Source organism: Oncorhynchus mykiss, chromosome 10 (assembly GCF_057628025.1).
Source record: "Oncorhynchus mykiss isolate SJ-2025 chromosome 10, ASM5762802v1, whole genome shotgun sequence".
In the NCBI taxonomy this organism is placed as follows: Eukaryota; Metazoa; Chordata; class Actinopteri; order Salmoniformes; family Salmonidae; genus Oncorhynchus; species Oncorhynchus mykiss.
In genome coordinates, this window is record NC_143031.1 from 25218601 (window position 1) to 25239146 (window position 20546).

Below are 20546 nucleotides of genomic sequence, written 5' to 3' on the forward strand. Positions count from 1 at the left end.
ATGTGTGTTGCTTCATTGGCCTCGGCTATTGTTTGTTTGAATTCAAGACCAAATTGATCTCCGTTTGTCAGTTTCAGAGTAGCTGTTCATTTTGGTAATTTGTATGGTATTAAAAAAGATTAAGCTAATGTATTTTGTCATGTAAATGACAAAGCATTGCATGAAATGCATTTTTAAAAGGCATATAAAAAATCTGACACTGCTCACATATTTTCCTTAAATGTAGTCTATGCCACATCTCAAATGTTATTATGGTTTTATTATAAGGGGGGGCTATTAAAAAACAAAGCCCCATGGCCTTTGATTTCTGAATCCGGCCCTACCTTTACATGAAAACCTAATTTGATATTCATGTGCTTTTTCTAAAAGGGCCTAGTTTAATTATTTTTATTTCACCTTTATTTAACCAGGTAGGCTAGTTGAGAACAAGTTCTCATTTGCAACTGCGACCTGGCCAAGATAAAGCATAGCAGTGTGAACAGACAACAACACAGAGTTACACATGGAGTAAACAATAAACAATAAACAAGTCAATAACATAGTAGAAGAAAAAAAATTCTACATACATTGTGTGCAAAAGGCATGAGGAGGTAGGCAATAAATAGGCCATAGGAGTGAATAATTACAATTTAGCAGATTAACACGTGCAGGTAGAGATACTGGTGTGCAAAAAAGCAGAAAAGTAATGTCACGAACCGGTTCAAAGCCTGTAACAAAGGGAGACAAAGTGGAGATAAGGAGTAACAAAATATATATTTATTAACTAAAGCAACTAAGGAAAATATACAATGGTGTGTGCATTCAGTAATCAGTAGTGTAAGTGAGTGTTTTGCAGCATGAATGACTGTGATAATGCAGGGTGTTGAAAGGTGCCAAAGCAAACAAACAAAAGGCCACCAAGAACCACAACACAATCTACAAAGGTGTCTGCATGGAGAGAGTCTCCACCATGAATGTGGAAGAGGTCTATTTATCCTGGGACACACCTGGCCCAGGTGTTTCCCATGTAGCTGACGACCCTCCCAACTCCGCCCACCGGCATCCTAATAAGGAAACAAGAACAAAGAGAGAATACGGCAGACAGAGTGGGAGGGTCGTCACAGTAAATAAAATAAAAACAGTATGGGGATGAGGTAGGTAAATTGGGTGGGCTATATACCGATGGACTATGTACAGCTGCAGCGATCGGTTAGCTGCTCAGATAGCAGATGTTTAAAGTTGGTGAGGGAGATAAAAGTCTACAACTTCAGAGATTTTTGCAATTCGTTCTAGTCGCAGGCAGCAGAGAACTGGAAGTAAAGGCGAACAAATGTGGTGAGGTTTTGGCTTTAGGGATGATCAGTGATATATATCTGCTGGAGCGCGTGCTATGGGTGGGTGTTGCCATCGTGACCAATGAACTGAGATAAGGCGGAGCTTTACCTAGCATAGACTTGTAGATGACCTGGAGCCAGTGGGTCTGGCGACGAACATGTAGCGAGGGCCACCCGACTAGAGCATACAGGTCGCAGTGGTGGGTGGTATAAGGTGCTTTAGTAACAAAACGGATGGCACTGTGATAAACTGCATCCAGTTTGCTGAGTAGAGTATTGAAAGCTATTTTGTAGATGACATCGCTGAAGTCGAGGATTGGTAGGATAGTCAATTTTACTAGGGTAAGTTTTGCGACGTGAGTGAAGGAGAAAGCCGATTTTTGATTGGAGATGTTTGATATGAGTCTGGAAGGAGAGTTTGCAGTCTAGCCAGACACCTAGGTACTTATAGATGTCCACATATTCTAGGTCGGAACCATCCAGGGTGGCTGAACTCCTAGTTGAACTCCTTTCCCCTCTCTTTGTGAGAGTGTGACCACTAACTTTTTGAAAGGCTAAAAGAGGAGTGATCAGGAAACCCATTTGTGTGAAGGTATGTATCATTTTGTGGAGATACTCATGTTACGGTAACCTCTGGTGAATTTCAGGCTAGCTTAATATTGCAAACAAAAGCCTTTTTCATGGCTTTGGGGGTAGCATGTCAGTAACAATATCCTATTCAAGCTTATTTTTGTTCCTCGCACTGTTTTTGTTAAGTTTCACAATTTTTTTTACAGGTTTTGATTTGAATGGCTTGGAACAGCAGAGGCTATTTGAGTGCCCTGATCCAAGCTATTGCCAAAATAGCAACTAGGGCTTCCCCAGTTACACTTGGAATGTCCCTGCATGGGGGGACATTCCAAGTGTAAATGGGGAAGCCCTAGTTGCTATTTTGGCAATAGCATGGATCAGGGCACTCAAATAGCCTGTGCTGTTCCAAGCCAAGTTCAAATCAAAATCCAGCCCAATGGACATCTGTAAAATAAATAATGAAACTTAAAAACAATGCAAGGAACAAAAAATAAACATGAACAGGATATTTTTAGTGACATGCTACCCCCAAAAGCCACGAAAAAGGCTTTTGTTTGCAATGTTTGTTAAGTCATGAGAGTATCTAAACTAAATTATGCATACCTTCACACAAATGGATTTCCTGATCACTCCTCTTTCAGCCTCTCCAAGTCCTCTACTTCTTATTGTCTTTGATAAAGATTGGTTGTTTAACTCAGAGGAAGGAAGCCACTCAGGCTTTCACCATACAGCCAATGGTGACTTTAAAACAGTTTGTTGGCTGTGATAGGAGAAAACTGAGGATAGATTAACAATATTGTAGTTACTCCACAATACTAACCTAAATGACAGAGTGAAAAGAAGGAAGTCTCTACAGAATAAAAATATTCCAAAACAAGCATACTGTTTGCAACAAGGCACTAAAGTAATACTGCAAAAAATGTGGCAAAGCGATTAACTTTTGGTCCTGAATACAAAGTATTACTTTTGGGACAAATCCAATACATTACTGAGTATCGCTCTCCATATTTTCAAGCATAGTTGTGGCTGCATCATGTTATGGGTGTGTATATAATCGTTAAGTACTGGGGAGTTTTTCAGGATTAAAACAGAATGGAGCTAAGCACAGGCAAAATCCTAGAGGAAAACCTGGTTCAGTCTGCTTTCCACCAGACACTTGGAGTTGAATTCAACTGTCAGCAAGACAACAACATAAAACACAAGGCCAAATCAACACTGGAGTTGCTTACCAAGAAGACAGTGCATTTTTCTGAGTGGCTGTTAAAGTTTAGATTTAAGTCTGCATGAAAATATATGGGAAGACCTGAAAATGGTTGTCTACCAATGAAAAACAACCAATTTGACAGAGCTTGAAGAATTCTGAAAAGAATAATGGGTAATTGTTGCACAATACAGGTGTGGAAAGCTCTTAGAGACTTACCCAGAAAGACTCAGAGCTGTTATCGCTACCAAAGGTGATTCTAACATGATTAACTATGCGTGGGGTTGAATACTTATCTAATCAAAATCAGGTAAATGCATTTTAATCCCACTTTGTAACAACAAAATGTGGAAAAAAAATCAAGGGGTGTGAATACTTTCTGAAGGCACTGATTATATACACACTCCGGACTCTGACATTGCTCTTCTGATTTTTTTTTTTAACTTCCCATTAAGAAAAACAAAAATTGTTGCTCAAACTGAAGGGGGAACTAACAAAGAGACACTGACCACAACCAAAATAGGTGGGGTTCTAGGAGGGCTTCTGAAAGACACTCAAGGGGGTGTCCACTGAACATCCACTGAATGTTGACTAGCAACAACAACTGGAACCTAAAAGACATCCACCATGAGCACCCACAAAATAAAAACTCACACCAAACTTAAAGACAGAAAGCAAACCAAAAAGTAGAGCAAAATGAAAACAGGGAAGATCAGATAAAGGATAGTTTTTCTATAAATCAAATAGGGAGTGCCAACTAAACGTGTTAACTCTCCATATTTCTCAAGCCCTGGGCCAGCCACTCTTAATATCACCTGGGCCAGCACAGGTGAATCGCCTTCTAACTAACGAGATGGACAAGCCAGCACAGGTGGAACACATACTGACTAACGAGATGACACCAATCAGTGCGCCCCATGTGCTAACATGCTAACGCCCGACCTCAAAATATACATTGAAAATTCCAAAGCCTGTAACAGATTATTATGTGTGTATTGTTATTGTATTGCTAGATAGATATTACTTCACTGTTGGAACTAGAAACATAAGCATTTCACTCCACCTGTGAAAGCATCTGCAAATGTTTATAATGTTTGTTAAATTTTGTCGCTGTTTAATATATTCAAATAAACTGATCAAGAACGTGACGCATCTCTTCTTGCAGAACTTTGTGTTGTTCTGACATTTCGTCTTGTCATTTAAGTCTTCACAACTGAAGAATGTAGTATTTGAAGAGACACATCGGTAATTTCGTTACCAGCCATACAAATCTCCCTCAAACATTTGCAAAAAAATTTTTTAGATTCCCAGAATTCTGAGTTACGTGCAACAGAGAATTTCCAGAGGTGTCTAGCATGGTAGACACCTCTGAAAATGATCTGTTGCCTGTCACTCAGAAATCTGCTCAAATATTTATTGCAAATTGTTGAGGGAGGCTGGTATGGCTGGTAACGAAATACCAATTTGTCTTCAACTAGTACATGCTTCACTTGTGTTAGATGAAGTGTGAGAACAACACAAAGTTCTGCAAGAACATTACCTTTCAATGTTGTTTATATTCAAGTAATCTGCGGGACAGTGTATGCATCTCTATATAAAACTTCAGGATATTGAATGTAGCCTACAGTAGGCCTATATTAAGATCAAAATGGATATTAAAAGACACATTGCATTGTCTAGATCAGTTTATTTGAATACATTAAACAGCGACTAAATTGAACAAATATTATCAACAAAAAATAAAATTAATCAAACATTTTGATTTGATAGGACTTGGCTCTCAGAAGGTATTTTTGTTCATAATGCAGAATGATTAAGAGCTGGTGTGGTCCAGAAATACCTACCTCTCACAGACATATAGCTAGAAAAATCTGCTAAGATTTCTCTTTAAGATTTGCACCCCCCCAAATTAACAGAGGGTCCCACTTAAAATAAGGTTCATGAAAATCTGCAAAGAATAACAATGTTTATATGTAACAATTTTTACCGACATCGTAATTACATTGTACAAGATGACGCCGAAAAATATGGGTGATGTTTTACATTCTCCCAACCAATTGTGCAATTTTTTTTTTTGTGTGTTTTGTGTAACTTAATTTTTTTACTTATTGTGTACATAATGTTGCTGCTACCGTCTCTTATGACCGAAAATAACTTCTGGACATTAGAAAAACGATTACTCACCACAGACTGGAAGAGACTTTTTCCTTTAACGAGTCTGACGAGAAGGATATCCAGCTTTCACTGGAACAGGCCCAAATCCACACCTTTTGCGTGAAGAAAAGTGTCCGGAAAAGGGGACGCAGATCGGGGATCCTTATGAGAAGCCAGAGGCAAGCGAATAAACTCCCAATGCCTTCCATTCTCCTTGCGAATGTGCAATCGGGGTGTGTGAATTTTTGTCAATAACAGCTGGTGCACGATGTCTAATATTAAATAAGTCTCAAGGTATTGCTCGCCTGAGGTAGAGTACCTTATTATAAGCTGTCGACCACACTCTAACAAGAGAGTTCTCATCTGTATTATTCATAGCCGTCTATTTACCACCACAAAGCGAAGCTGGCACTAAGACCGCTCTCAACCAACTCTATAAGGCCTTAAGCAAAGAAAAAAATGCTCACCCAGAAGCGGCCCTCCTAGAGGCCGGGGACTTTAATGCAGGCAAACTTAAATCAATTTTACCAAATTTTTACCAGCATGTCACATGTGCAACCAGCAGTGGAAAAAAATCCTAGACCACCTTTACTCCACACACAGAGATGCATACAAAGCTCTCCCCCGTCCTCCATTTCGAAAATCCTCCTGATCTCTGCTTACAAGCAAAAACTAAAGCAGGAAGTACCAGTGACTCGCTCAATACATGGATTACAGGTAACATCCGCATCGAGCTAAAGGCTAGAGATTTCAAGGAGCGGGAGACTAATCCGGACGCTTATAAGAAATCCTGCTATGCCCTCAGACGAACCATCAAACAAGCAAAGTGTCAATACAGGATTAAGATTGAAATCTACTACACCGGCTCTGATGCTCGTCGGATGTGGCAGGGCTTGAAAACTATTACGGACTACAAATGGAAACCCAGACGCGCGCGGCCCAGTGACGTGAGCCTACCAGACGAGCTAAATGCCTTTTATACTCGCTTCGAGGCAAGCAACACCGAAGCATGCACGAGAGCACCAGCTGTTCTGGATGACTGTGTGATAACGCTCTCGGTAGCCGATGTGAACAAAACCTTTAAAGAGGTCAACATTCACAAAGCCGCTGGGCCAGACGGATTACCATGACATGTACTCAAAGCATCCGCAGGCCAACTGTCAAGTGTCTTCACTGACATTTTCAACCTCTCCCTGACCGAGTCTGTAATACCTGTTTCAAGCAGACCACCATAGTCCATGTGCAGAAGGGAGCCATGAAGGTCATTAAAAGGCTGGTCATGGCTCACATCAACAGCATCCTACCAGACACCCTAGACCCACTCCAATTCGCATACCGCCCCACAGATCCATAGATGACGCATTCTCAATCCCGCTCCACACCGCCCTTTCTCACCTGGTCAAAAGGAACACCTATGTGAATGCTGTTCATCGACTACAGCTCAGCATTCAACACCATAGTGCCCACGAATCTCTGGGACTAAACACATTCCTCCGCAACTGGATCCTGGACTTCCTGACGGGCCGCACCCAGGTGGTAGGAGTAGGCAACAACACATCTGCCACACTGATCCTTAATCCTTAACACTGTGGCCCCTTAGGGGTGAAACTTAGTCCCTCCTGTATTCCCTGTTCACTCACAACTGCGTGGCCAAACACGACTCCAACACCAACACCATCATTAAGTTGACTACACAATAGTGGTTGGCCTGATCACCGACAACGATGAGACGGCCTATAGGGAGGAGGTCAGAGAACTGGCAGTGTGGTGCTAGGACAACAACCTTTCCCCTCAATGTGAGCAAGACAAAGTAGCTGATCGTGGAATACAGGAAAAGGCGGGCCGAACAGGCCCCGATTAACATCGACGGGGCTGTAGTGGAGCGGGTCGAGAGTTTCAAGTTCCTTGGTGTCCACATCACCAACGAACTATCATGGTCCAAACATACCAAGACAGTCGTGAAGAGGGCACAACAAAACCTTTTCCCCATCAGGAGAGATTTGGCATGGGCCCCCAGATCCTCAAAAGGTTCAACAGCTGCACCATCGAAAGCATCCTGAACGGTTGCCTCACCGCCTGGTATGGCAACTGCTCGGCATCTGACAGTAAGGTGCTACAGAGGGTAGTGCGATCAGCCCAGTACATCACTGGGGCCAAGCTTCCTGCCATCCAGGACCTATATAATAGGCATTGTCAGAGGAAAGCCCATAAAATCGCCCAATTTTTCAGTTTTTGATTTGTTAAAAAAGTTTGAAATATCCAATAAATGTCGTTCCACTTCATGATTGTGTCCCACTTGTTGTTGATTCTTCACAAAAAAATACAGTTTTATATCTTTATGTTTGAAGCCTGAAATGTGGCAAAAGGTCGCAAAGTTCAAGGGGGCCGAATACTTTCGCAAGGCACTGTAAATACATTGGTATTCTGGACACATTGTAAAGTTGGACCAAATTTGATGCACTTCCACAAGGCGACCAGTGGGGGCATCAGTTCCTATCTTTTTGGGCAACACCCGCAAGAAAAGTTCTGATGCATCAGCCACAGCATGAAGCCACCTGGCCTTCGAACCTCAGAACCCACATAGAAATATGAGTATTGTCTAACAGTTCCCAATTTCCTCATACACACCACCTTAGTCTAGTTAAGTTGCATCACAACAGACCCTGGTTCAATTCCAGGCTGTATCACAACTGGCTGTGATTGGGAGTCCCATAGGGCGGCGCACAATTGTCCCAGCGTCGTCCAGGTTAGGGTTTGGCCGGGTAGGCCGTCATTGTAAATAAGAATTTGTTTTGAACTGACTTGCCTAGTTAAATAAAGGTTAAATAAATAAAATATTAAGTTGATAATCTTTCAATGATTATAAAGCTTAGTTTAGCATGGATGTGGTAATATGGCAGGAGTTTAGCATCAGTTAATGCAGGTTTTTAATCAGCTTCGTTCTTTCCATTTGGGATTTGCTTAATAAAGTAGTACAAATGTGTGACAGATCTGCATTAACTGGACATGTGCTCCATGAATAAGCATTTAAGGTCAGCTATTTAAGGATTGTCTCTTGCCAATGGGAATTTAATTACAGCTGGTAGATAGAATCTCAGTTTGTCTTACTGCAAAATGCCTATCTGATTGTGGATTTTATATGTTTTGGACAGTGTACTGTGGTCTACATGTTCATGCATAAGTAGGCCTTTTCACCTTTTTCAATCAGATATTAACCATAGGAGCAAGTTCCATTGATCAAATGGATATCACTTGTGTGAATATGGAATATGAGAATATCTGCTCATGACAGATAGCCGTTGAAGGCATGAAATTATGTTAAATATATATGGTGTAAAATGCTAAGTAGACTATTAATCAAATGGCCATAGAAATGCAACTCTCGGTTTTCTATGGACAACCTCATGTTGCACCTGCTAATGAATTGTCTGCTCTAGTCATCCTGAAACTTAACATTAAATGTGTTTTTCACTTGGCATAAAGGGAGGCGTGCCACTTGCAGGATTTCTGTGTAGTCCCTTACTGCTAACAGGAATTGGAAACTATAAAAATATGCAGTTTTGTTAGAGGGGACTTTGGTGACGCAGTGCAGAGGATGCCCTATTTTCCCGGGAAGCATTTTAGGCTATTAATTAGGTCGTCGAGTGTCGTTGTCATGACCAGATGGTGACTGAGCTTCCTAAAAAAAATACGGACTGGTTTAAGATTCATGCATTTATGGACTAAGTAGGTACCACAGTGTGGTTAAATTAGGTGCTAAATACAAAACGTGGGAACCAATAAGGAAAGCTGCACAAGGAATACATCCATTAATTTTCATAATGAGAAAGATGAACTGGTAATTTGGCGAGTCACATGGTGATAAACAGTAGGTGGAGACAATGCACAATTGCGCAAAACTGCACATCTCCTCTGCAGGTGCGGATGTAGACTTACATTTTTTTCATGGTTGAAAATAACCGGGCAAAATATTTTTGGTTAAAGATCTTCTCAAAATGCACTTCTGTTTTGTAAGGCTCAATAGTGGCTTCGTGAGATTCCTAATCCGAAATATTCACAAACTCCATGACAAGATTTTCCTAACACACCATCAGCCGTCTCTGTGCAGCCGCAGTGGAGAACGACTAACTGAGCGCACTAGTTTGTGCCTGCATCCCATTTCCCCCCTCGAGCGTGTGAGCGCAAACGCTTTGCCCTGGCGGATTAATTCGTGTTGTGTGTGCTACGGCTGCTGCTTGTCACTCATTCTTCGTTCTACTCGCGTGTGTTCCAGGGTAGCGGCAAGGACCAATTATAATATTGCTATCAGAATACAATAGTTGGAAAACAAATATTTCTTCAGAACACAGAACTCTTCCAGCCAAGTCTGTCTATCTATTCTTCAAGGAGAATAACTTTGTGATATTGCAATGATTCAAACAATGGATCTCATCTGGGCATTGCTCTTCTTTGGCTATGCAGGTAAGATTATGTTTTTATAAATAATTCAAATGTTTTATTGGAGATGGCCACCTTTATTCATTGAATAATGAAAGTTTTCTATAAATTCTGAAAGTTCAGTGTTTGTTCACTTTATAGAAGCATCCGTATCTCATCCGTGCTTACCGCGTCTCATATGTGTTTCAATGGACAGTTAGTTATATCATATTGGAGCTGTTGCCTCGGATATAGGAAGGACACAGAGGCTATGGAAACATGAGAGAAACGGGATAGTAGGCTATGTTCTCTCAATAATGGCTGTGGTAACATGAAGGGAAATTAACTATATTTTGTGCCTTATTTCATCGCCGTATAGACTAAATCCCGAATAGTCTAATGTCCGTAGGCTACTGGTAACTATCTGCGTAATAAGATAATATAATTTGTCCTTTAATTGAGCTGTATTCCTCGTGATTTGGGCTCTCTGGACTAGACATGGTTTGATAGGAGCAGTTTGACAACCTGTTTTTCCTAACCCTGAGCGTTGTTGTTGCTGAGGAGTGGGTTAAGCTCCAAGGGGAAGATGGGTGCATTTGGTCTTGGGGAAACAAGCATTTCATTGGTTCACCTTTGTGTCAGCAAAATCCTTCAAAGAGATTTTAGATTGTGTGTTAGATTTGATGCCTGTCACATTACATTTCTGAGAAACCTATAACCATTTACAGTAGTCTAATAAAATGAGTTGGGTAGCTTTTTATGCATTAAATATAGATGTTGAGGTCTCGCACATATTGTGCTTAAACGTTGGTTGCTAATGGGGATGCTTTGTTTCGGTCCTCAATTCTATGCACATGCAAAATATGAATTAGAACGCGCTAGCTACGGCATTTCTTAGTGGATTATAGTATTCTAGGTTAAACGTGAAAGCCTAATGTCTTATTTTGTTTTTAATGACAAGTGTTTAAAGGAGTTTTTTTTATAAATTCATGCGTACATGTGAGGTGATTGAAAATATCCCGAGGCTGATTGTCAGTTACAGAGTTGCAGCCTTCTGTAACGATTCTCTTCTTGTGAAGTAGAGGCGGACCAAAGCGCAGCGTGGTGGTTGTTCATTGTATTTATTGACGACACTATACATGAACAAACTAACGGAAAAAAAACAAGAAACGTGAGAACTCAAAACAGCCCTGTCTGGTGCAAACACAAAAACAGGAACAATCACCCACAAACACACAGTGAAACCCAGGCTACCTAAATATGGTTCCCAATCAGAGACAATGACGAACACCTGCCTCTGATTGAGAACCATATCAGGCCGAACATAGAACTAGACCAAAACATAGAAAAACAAACATAGACTGCCCACCCAACTCACGCCCTGACCATACTAAATAACTACAAAAACAAAGGAAATAGAGGTCAGAACGTGACAGTACCCCCCCCCAAAGGTGCGGACTCCGGCCGCAAAACCTTGACCTATAGGGGAGGGTCTGGGTGGGCGTCTGTCCGCGGTGGCGGCTCTGGCGCGGGACGCGGACCCCACTTCGCCATTGTCTCAGTCCGCCTTATTGTCCGCCTCCGTGGCTTACTCACCATGCCCACCCCTCTCAATGACCCCACTGGACAGAGGGGCTGCTTGGGACAGAGGGGCAGCTTCTCGGGACAGAGGTGAAGCAGCTGCTCGGGACAGAGGGGCAGCTGCTCGGGACAGAGGGGCGATAGCAGCTCGGGACAGAGGGGCGATAGCAGCTCGGGACAGAGGGGCGATAGCAGCTCGGGACAGAGGGGCGATAGCTGCTCGAGACAGAGGGACAGCTGCTCGGGACAGAGGGACAGCTGCTCGGGACAGAGGGACAGCTGCTCTGGACAGAGGGGCAGCTGCTCGGGCGGCCCCTGACTGACTGACGGCACTGGCGGCCCCTGGCTTACTGGCGGCCCCTGGCTGACTGGCGGCCCCTGGCTTACTGGCGGCCCCTGGCTGACTGGCGGCCCCTGGCTGACTGGCGGCACTGGCGGCCCCTGGCTGACTGGCGGCACTGGCGGCCCCTGGCTGACTGGCGGCACTGGCGGCCCCTGGCTGACTGGCGGCACTGGCGGCCCCTGGCTGACTGGCGGCACTGGCGGCCCCTGGCTGACTGGCGGCACTGGCGGCCCCTGGCTGACGGGCGGCACTGGCGGCCCCTGGCTGACGGGCGGCACTGGCGGCCCCTGGCTGACGGGCGGCACTGGCGGCTCCTGGCTGACGGGCGGCACTGGCGGCTCCTGGCAGACGGGCGGCGTTGGCGGCGCTGGGCAGACGGGCGGCGTTGGCGGCGCTGGGCAGACGGGCGGCGTTGGCGGCGCTGGGCAGACGGGCGGCGTTGGCGGCGCTGGGCAGACGGGCGGCGTTGGCGGCGCTGGGCAGACGGGCGGCGTTGGCGGCGCTGGGCAGACGGGAAGCTCAGCTGGCGCTGGGCAGACGGGAAGCTCCGGCAACGCTGGAGAAAAGGAAGGCCCTGGTAGCGCCGGAGAGGCGGAAGACTCCGGCAGCGGCGCCGGACAGGCGGGAGGCTCCGGCAGAGGCGTCGGACAGGCGGGAGGCTCCGGCAGAGGCGCCGAACAGGCGGGAGGCTCCGGCAGAGGCGCCGGACAGGCGGGAGGCTCCGGCAGAGGCGCCGGACAGGCGGGAGGCTCCGGCAGCGGCGCCGGACAGGCGGGAGGCTCCGGCAGCGGCGCCGGACAGGCGGGAGGCTCCGGCAGAGGCGCCGGACAGGCGGGAGGCTCCGGCAGAGGCGCCGGACAGGCGGGAGGCTCCGGCAGAGGCGCCGGACAGGCGGGAGGCTCCGGCAGCGGCGCCAGGAAGAACGGGAGGCGGCGAAAGCGGAGAGGCGCTGGTACGAGGAGGCAGCGCGGCGTCGCGGACAGACGCCCACCCAGACCCTCCCCTATAGGTCAAGGTTTTGCGGCCGGAGTCCGCACCTTTGGGGGGGGGGTACTGTCACGTTCTGACCTCTATTTCCTTTGTTTTTGTAGTTATTTAGTATGGTCAGGGCGTGAGTTGGGTGGGCAGTCTATGTTTGTTTTTCTATGTTTTGGTCTAGTTCTATGTTCGGCCTGATATGGTTCTCAATCAGAGGCAGGTGTTCGTCATTGTCTCTGATTGGGAACCATATTTAGGTAGCCTGGGTTTCACTGTGTGTTTGTGGGTGATTGTTCCTGTCACTGTGTTTGGTGTCACAGGATAGGACTGTTTAGCGTTTTCACATTTCTTGTTTTTGTTAGTTTGTTCATGTGTAGTGATTGATTAAAACATGAATAACCACCACGCTGCGCTTTGGTCCGCTTCTCTTCCACCTACAGACGAACGCCGTTACACCTTCAATATGATAGGCTACATTGTATTTGATTAATGGAGCTCCGTGCTGACAGACCGTGCATGCTTGTAACATGAACCACATAGTAGCATAGTTAGCTACCTCAATACATTTTACATTATACATACATTTGATGGACCTAGCAAGCCCTTCCAGTCAGGGTTATATGACACTTTGTATATGCGTCTGATATTATTTTTCTCCCCCGAATTGGCCTATTGATTTTTTGGAGAGAAAACAGAAACCCATGGCTTGTACAGTGTTTTTCTTTCTGTCTATGGAGAATATATGCTACTATTATCAGTAGCAGGGTGTGAGTAAAATCACTGGGGAAGCCCACCCCCCAAAAATAAATGAACCTGTGTTGTGATATTTGCGTTGTTTGCGCTATAACCTGTTAAATTCCTATGCTTTGTGACTGTAATATATAGGCATAAAGACTGAGACAATAAGAATACAGTGTCAGAATAAATTCAATCACACCTTTGTTTTATCACAAAACCGGATAGCAACCTCTGTTTGGTGAAGTCTACAAAGCATACAGTAACATGCTGACCAAACCACAAGCTCGTGTGCGTCTGCTGTGTGCGTCTGCTGCCCTAGTTGATTTTGTTCACCCACATCAGAAGCGATCAGGACACACAGGTTGAAATGTCAAAACAAACTCTGAACAAATTATATTAATTTGGGGACAGGTCAAAAAGCCTTAAACATTTATGGCAATTAAGCTAGCTAACTTGCTGTTGCTAGCTAATTTGTCCTGGTATATATTTGGGTTGTTATTTTACCTGAAATGCACAAGGTCTTCTACTTGGACAATTAATCCACAGATAAACCGAATTTGTTTCTCCTCATCTCTCCTCCTTCCTTCAGGCTTCGTTTTCTTATTTGGCCTTTATATGGCAGTTGGCAACCAACTTTACAGCATTACTACAACTGACCGGAGTGTGGACCTAAGTTCTTTCAATTACTCACATGGGTATATGCTCCTAAAAACCAATGAGGAGATGGGAGAGGCTGGACTTGCAGCAAGTTGAGAGTCACAAATAGAACCAATTTCTATTTTAGCGCCTGGCCACGCAGACATGTAAAAAAGCTAACGTTTCTGATCCTTGCTCAGAACATGAGAACATATGAAAGCTAGTGGTTCACCGCTACCACCACTCAGTCAGACTGCTCTATCAAATATCAAATCAAATACTTTATTATAATATAATAAACACACAGAAATAGGTTGTTAGTTTCCGGATTTGACCGTATTAACAACCTATCATTTTGAAAACAAAACGTTTATTCTTTCCTTGAAATACGGAAACGTTCTGTATTTCATCTAATACCAAACGGGTGGCATCCATAAGTCTAAATATTGCTGTTACATTGCACAACCTTCAATGTTATGTTATAATTATGTAAAATTCTGGCAAATTAATTACGGTCTTTGTAAGGAAGAAATGGTCTTCACACAGTTAGCAACGATCCTGGCGGCCCAAACTGCTGCATATACCCTGACTCAGCTTGCACAAAATGCAAAAGAAGTGACAATTTCCCCAGTTAATATTGACTGCTAACATGAATTTATTTTAACTAAATATGCAGGTTTAGCGGGGTGGTGGGGTGGCCTAGTGGTTAGAGCATTGGACTAGGAACCGGAAGGTTGCAAGCTGACAAGGTACAAATCTGTCGTTCTGCCCCTGAACAGGCAGTTAACCCACTGTTTCTAGGCCGTCATTGAAAATAAGAATTTGTTCATAACTGACTTGCCTAGTTAAATAAAGGTTATTTTATTTATGTGTGTTTTATTTTAATTTATCCGTTATTTTACCAGTTAAGTTGACTGAGAACACGTTCTCATTTGCAGCAACGACCTGGGGAATAGTTACAGTGGAGAGGAGGGGGATGAATGAGCCAATTGTTAACTAGGGATTATTACACAATACTATTATTAGTATTGATTTTAAGAAAGGCATTGATTTTTATGGTTGGGATTTTTATGGTTGGGGGGGCTGGCTTTCTTTGGCATCCATGTATAAACGCCACTGACTATTTATGTAAAGATCTAAAGAAAGGGCTCAGTAGTCATTGTGAATTCCATGGTAAACAATTCTATCCAATCAGAGAGTGCTGTCCTCAGGCAGGAGGACCCCCCTCCTCGCTCTCTCTGACACACATGCACATGCAGATACACATTCCATAAAACTAATTGTTAAGAATAGGCCTACATGTGTGTTTTTGCATAAAGATGAGAATGAGTATGTTTTTTTTATTGACAAACACAAATCACTTTTGTCTTTGGTTGAGCTAGGGAGGTTTAGGAGAAGGGTAGCTCCAGTGAAAATGTGAGGAAGAAAATGGTCATGAGGACTAAGCAACGGTAGGGGGAATATTAAGAGCTCCTCAAAATCAGTAGCCTACTCCAGTGTTCACTAGAAATACCTAGATTCAGTTCATTTTGAGGAGGGAAAGTGCAATGGACTATAGATAGATAGATAATTTAACAATTGTGAATAACTAAGTCCCACTCCATTGAAAGGGAGTTGCGTGGCGCAGCGGTCTAAGGCACTGCATCTCAGTGCAAGAGGCATCACTACAGTCCCTGGTTCAAATCCAGGCTGTATCACATCTTGCTGTGATTGGGAGTCCCATAGGGCGGCGCACAATTTCCCCAGCGTTGTCTGGTTTTGGCCGGGGTAGGCCGTTGTTATAAATAAGAATTTGTTCTTAACTGACTTGCCTAGGTAAATAAAGGTTAAATACAATTTTAAAAAGGATGACATTATTTGATTAGCCTGTGAGGTGTTAGTCCTAAGCAAGTAACAACAGTAATATGCTGTTAGAAAGCAGGAACAATGTAATTAAAAGTATTCAGTTCCAGTTCGCTGATAATTACATTCCAATGCCAGTGACTACTAACAAGGAACAATGGCCAACATCCAAGAAAATGCCGCTAGATTCTTTGCTGGATGAAATTATATACTGTATATTGTTTGAGAAAGAAACTAATTGAACATGAAATGTGGCTTATATTTTACGACTGGCTGGACTAAAAGGCAGCAAGACAAAGGCTTTGGCTGGTTGGGGGAGTATTAACAGTAACTAGTTCTGTGGAATGGAGGTGTATCATCACATCTGTTGCCATCAGTCTGAAGTCAGAGAGCACATAGGGGATCCAACTAGACAGACAGGGAGCTGTTGCTGGTTACATTTCATTCCCAGACTCAGTCAAGTGAGAAGCCATTCTTCCCTTCTCTTTTTCTTACATCACATTTGTCTCTCGGAAGCTGTTTTAAGGAGGTTTTGTAGTTGGCTCCTGTCACATTTGGAATATTGCATTGGGGCTGTGTGATTTGTGACAGATGGTAGTGGTGCAAAAACTGTGCCTGTGCTGTTGTTTGGTGTTGTCTGGTGTTGACATGTTATGACCCTTACCATTAAGTGCACGTGACTGCCAGCCAAACGATGGCTCCCGCCACACATTCCCATCACATTGATGGCATTCTCTCGGAAGCTCCTGACTCTGGTGCTTTTTGGTAGGTTCAGGTCCGCATCAATGTCAAAAAAGTAAGTCCAGGAGAGAACACACTTCAGCGAGTTCTTTAAAATTAAGCAAATAAAAAATGGGGAGTGCAAAGACTTGTTGCAAAAAGTGTGTTGTTTTTGTGTTCGGAGTAGAGTTTACCTTAAGAAGAGGGTGAAGTTTAAGATTAGTCAACAGTTGGACAGAAAATAAACATTTCCAAGATGGTTAACATCTGGGATTTCAACTCATGTGGCAAGTTCAAAGCCACTATGAAAATATGATTCCCTTTTTTGAGAGGGGGAAACTGTAAAAAGCAGCTTAACAAGGGAAATTATAAGGCTTTCGGTCTGTTGCTTGGAATGAGATATGAATAAAAGATCCAGCTTCAAACCCTGCCCCGTTCCTGTTGGGTGAGAGGCATAGCGTTTAAAGGGATACACACACAAAGTTTTAGACTACTCTGTAATGTACATAATAATAATAATAATGTACAGCATTGTGTGTACCCAAAGTGGAGGTAAATTGTACTTTAAATTTGGCATAACATTGATAGTCTTCAACGTAGCTCTACTCTTGTTTGTAATGATTGGCTACGTCTGTGTGTATGAAGTACAGGTCATTCATCCTGTATGTAATACAAATCTGCTCTTTTTTTGTGGGGTTAACCACAACCTATTTTAAAGTTTATCATTCCTTCTGTCAGCTCACCTGCAGTCCTCCTGACTTCAATTGGAAAGGCTATTTGTATTTTGTCTGCATGATATGTCGATAATGAGGGGATTTGCTTTATCACTGATTGGTTCTCCTCTGTCTTTCTCACTCCAACACCCACATGGAAAACCACACACAGTCTCTGAGCGCCGCCTCCTTCCAAACAACGTGAGGTCTCAACACCCCAGGATAGAGTTTTTTTTAAAGATAACCAATCAAAGCTCAGCACATTTCTGTTCGAATCTGCATTTACAATGGCCTCCTTTGCAGACCAGTGTGTCACAGCTCTCCCTCGCTGTGAGTCGAGTTAGATTCTCGCAGCAGATTCTGCGGTCAATGCTGATTTTGTTCACTAAGATGTTGGAGAACCCCTGTGTGTCTAGGATTGTTCAAAAGACTGTGTGAATGTGGAGATGGGTGGCAATTCAATTTAGTGAGCCAAAGTGTGATTTTCTGTGGTTCATTGATAAGCCTCCTTTGGAAGAATTGATTTCATCCCAATGATGACTGTACTTCATGGAAAATAAACTTAAGAGAGCCCCTTTCAACCAATCCAGTCAAAAGTACATTTAATTATTGAGTAAGACCTTAGCAAGTGCAATAATAGACTGAAAGCGGACTGGAACTACCAATTGGATACCACGAAAAAGGGGTAACAACAAAAAAACAGTCAATTTATTAAATCAGAACCTCGTGTCATATCACCCTTCTGAACAGTTTTAACCTCTTTGCATCTGCAAAAACCAGAACCTTACTTATGATTCAGTACTACACAAATGAGTTTAATTATTTATTTACTATCTAAGTAAATGGTAATACAGGATAAATATACACACTTAATACGTTAAAAACAGGTCCCTAGCAGAATGACACAACATGGCTGCTTGTTACAAAAGAGATGGAGAGGGGGGCAGAGAGGGACAGAGACATACTATTTTGGTACATTTAGAAACTTCTCTCACTTACAGTAATCATATACTTTGTACACGAACCGCCGCCCTGTTTTATTAAGAAATCATAAATGTATTTACGTGACATGTCTTGGTTTGCCGGATCTCTCTCGGTGGACCGGGCCACCTTGTAATGGGGGTTGGTCCTTTTTGCGGCACTTTTTGATTGTCAAAAATGGTTTCGACAAGTTTCATACTGTTGTCCTTTTGTAGTTGTCCAATGACTTGTCGTGTAGTCCTGAACAGAACTACAGAGTTTATTTTCCTTCCAATCGCTCCTGAAGATGGTTCTCTGAAGATAGGCTAGCCAGCCGGGTCGATGGTTCTCAGTGGGATAATGAGAGTAACGTAATGCGATGGTTTGAGTAGAGTAGTAAGATGGTCCTACTTAAATTCTCTTTCGAAGATATTAAACTTAGGACTGCTAATCAGCCATACCATTGATTGTCCAGGAGGTGAGAATAATGTCTCTACCTCGTGTTGAGATTCAGAGTTCAAACCACTTTTAGCGTGTAGCTACAGCGTCACACTTTTCTGGTCTGATATACTAATTCTTAACCCATAATTTGATATAGTTTGTTCAAAAGTTTGGTTCCGTCATGCTGACATGCTCTCTGACCTCACTCATTGGCGTGACTTGTCACTGTGCAAAGTGTATGTAAAACAATGATCTCTTATGGCTCCTAAAATCATATCCCTCTCTTAACAAAAACACTTTCATCATTTTTCATATTACATGCATAACACATCGGATGGAAACTTCATACATGTAGTGGGTATACTTTCCAAGTTACAGTATTTCCTTTATAACATTTTTAATGACATCACAAAATAACAAACAAAATGACATTAGTGTTCTCTGACCATTCCCCACGTTCTGTGTTAAAATTATTGTTCCTGTATTCACTTTTGAACGTGTTAGAGTTTCGGCGTGAAAAGTCTCTTGAAACAAAGCCACATTAGAGACCTGAATCGTCTCTCCTTGATTTACAAGAGGGTTGTTAACCCCCACAAGTTCCCTCCCCCCCCCCCTCTGCGGTTGAGAGGGGGTCTGGTTGAAGTTATTCTTTGCAAACCTGATCTGACCTATTTGTATCCTCACAGGACAGCCATGACAATGCCATGGTTTTACTGTCTCATATTAAGATCAGTGAGTTAATGTGGAACAATTGTCAAAAACTGGGATGTTATTATCGAAACCAAATGGTTTCATATTTCACTTATTGAATGAACCAATTGCAGTTGAAAGGCCAAAGGGATGAAAAATCCAAAATGACTCCACTGGCAGCTTGCGTTGTATTTTTTTTATTGCTGACTGTTTGATAAGGATGGGCCGTCTTTGCATATTAATCAATCCATGAATAGGGACCCAGACTGATTTGCATTGTGTAAGCTCTGGACATTCTATAGAGTATTGGAGGGAGTAGAGAAAGGGGTTTTGGTTTGCTGAAAAGCAACCTCCCTCTCCCCTCGCCCACCCTGGTCTCTGAATGGATTTTTTTCTTCATTGAAGTGGAAAGGCCTTCGAAAGTTGAGAGGCGACCCTGTATGGCACCCCTCACGCACGCGCGCACACACACACACACACACACACACACACACACACACACACACACACACATACATACACACGACTACTAAAACATGCTAACCACATCCCCTAGACATATACACACACACCCATGGTCTTGTTTTACTAACCTTGTGAGGACACAATTGATTCCCATTCAAAATTGTATTTTCCCTAACCACTAAACTTAACCCTAACCTTAACCGCTAACCCCAAAATCTAACCCTAACCTTTACACCTCTTATCTTAACACACATTTTTACCATAAACCTCAACCCCCTAGAAATAAAATGTTTCCTTGTTGGGACTGGCAAAATATCCCCAGTTGGTCGAATTTTTGTTTTACTATTCTTGTGGGGACTTCTGGTCTCCACAAATATAGTTAAACATGTCCACACAGATAGACACACAACACACACATTCATTCTTGGTATGGCTGTTGGGAGGGACAGATATAAAGGACTGGGGCATGTGTTGTATTGTCCCCCAAGCCCAGGGATTGACTCATCACTCTGATGTAATGCCTAGCAATTGCTCGAAGCTCATCCTGTGGGTTAGATGCACGCCTGCTGATTGGCTAGGTTGGTTTTGCAGGTGCTATAGATGTTGCTGCAGCATCTTTTGTGTGAAGCAAGGAAAACATGGCCTCCTCTGGGAGAGAAGAATATGGCAAGACATGTGCTAGTCTGAAATTTTTACCTTAGTAAATTGGTGCTGCTGTCTCCACACCCTAGGCACAGGCAATGTCGGTGTCTCAATGTTGATGCAAGACTATTCTTAGGTCATCA

General features: G+C 43.2%; 1 protein-coding gene across 21 annotated transcripts in view; it reads left to right on the plus strand.

Annotated features, from left to right (window-relative positions):
- The first annotated feature begins 9106 nt into the window (after positions 1-9106).
- Positions 9107-20546, plus strand: part of LOC110533530 (neural cell adhesion molecule 1) — a 322515-nt gene continuing 311075 nt past the window's right edge. For 7 of the 21 annotated variants that reach the window (XM_090186182.1, XM_090186183.1, XM_090186191.1 and 4 more), the window contains exon 1: positions 9142-9699. In XM_090186182.1, coding sequence (XP_090042308.1) covers positions 9648-9699 — 52 coding nt within the window. In that variant the 5' untranslated portion in view covers positions 9142-9647. Of the gene's footprint in view, positions 9700-20546 lie in introns of all 21 variants that reach the window. The other 14 variants (XM_090186184.1, XM_090186186.1, XM_090186197.1 and 11 more) reach the window with 10 other exon arrangements.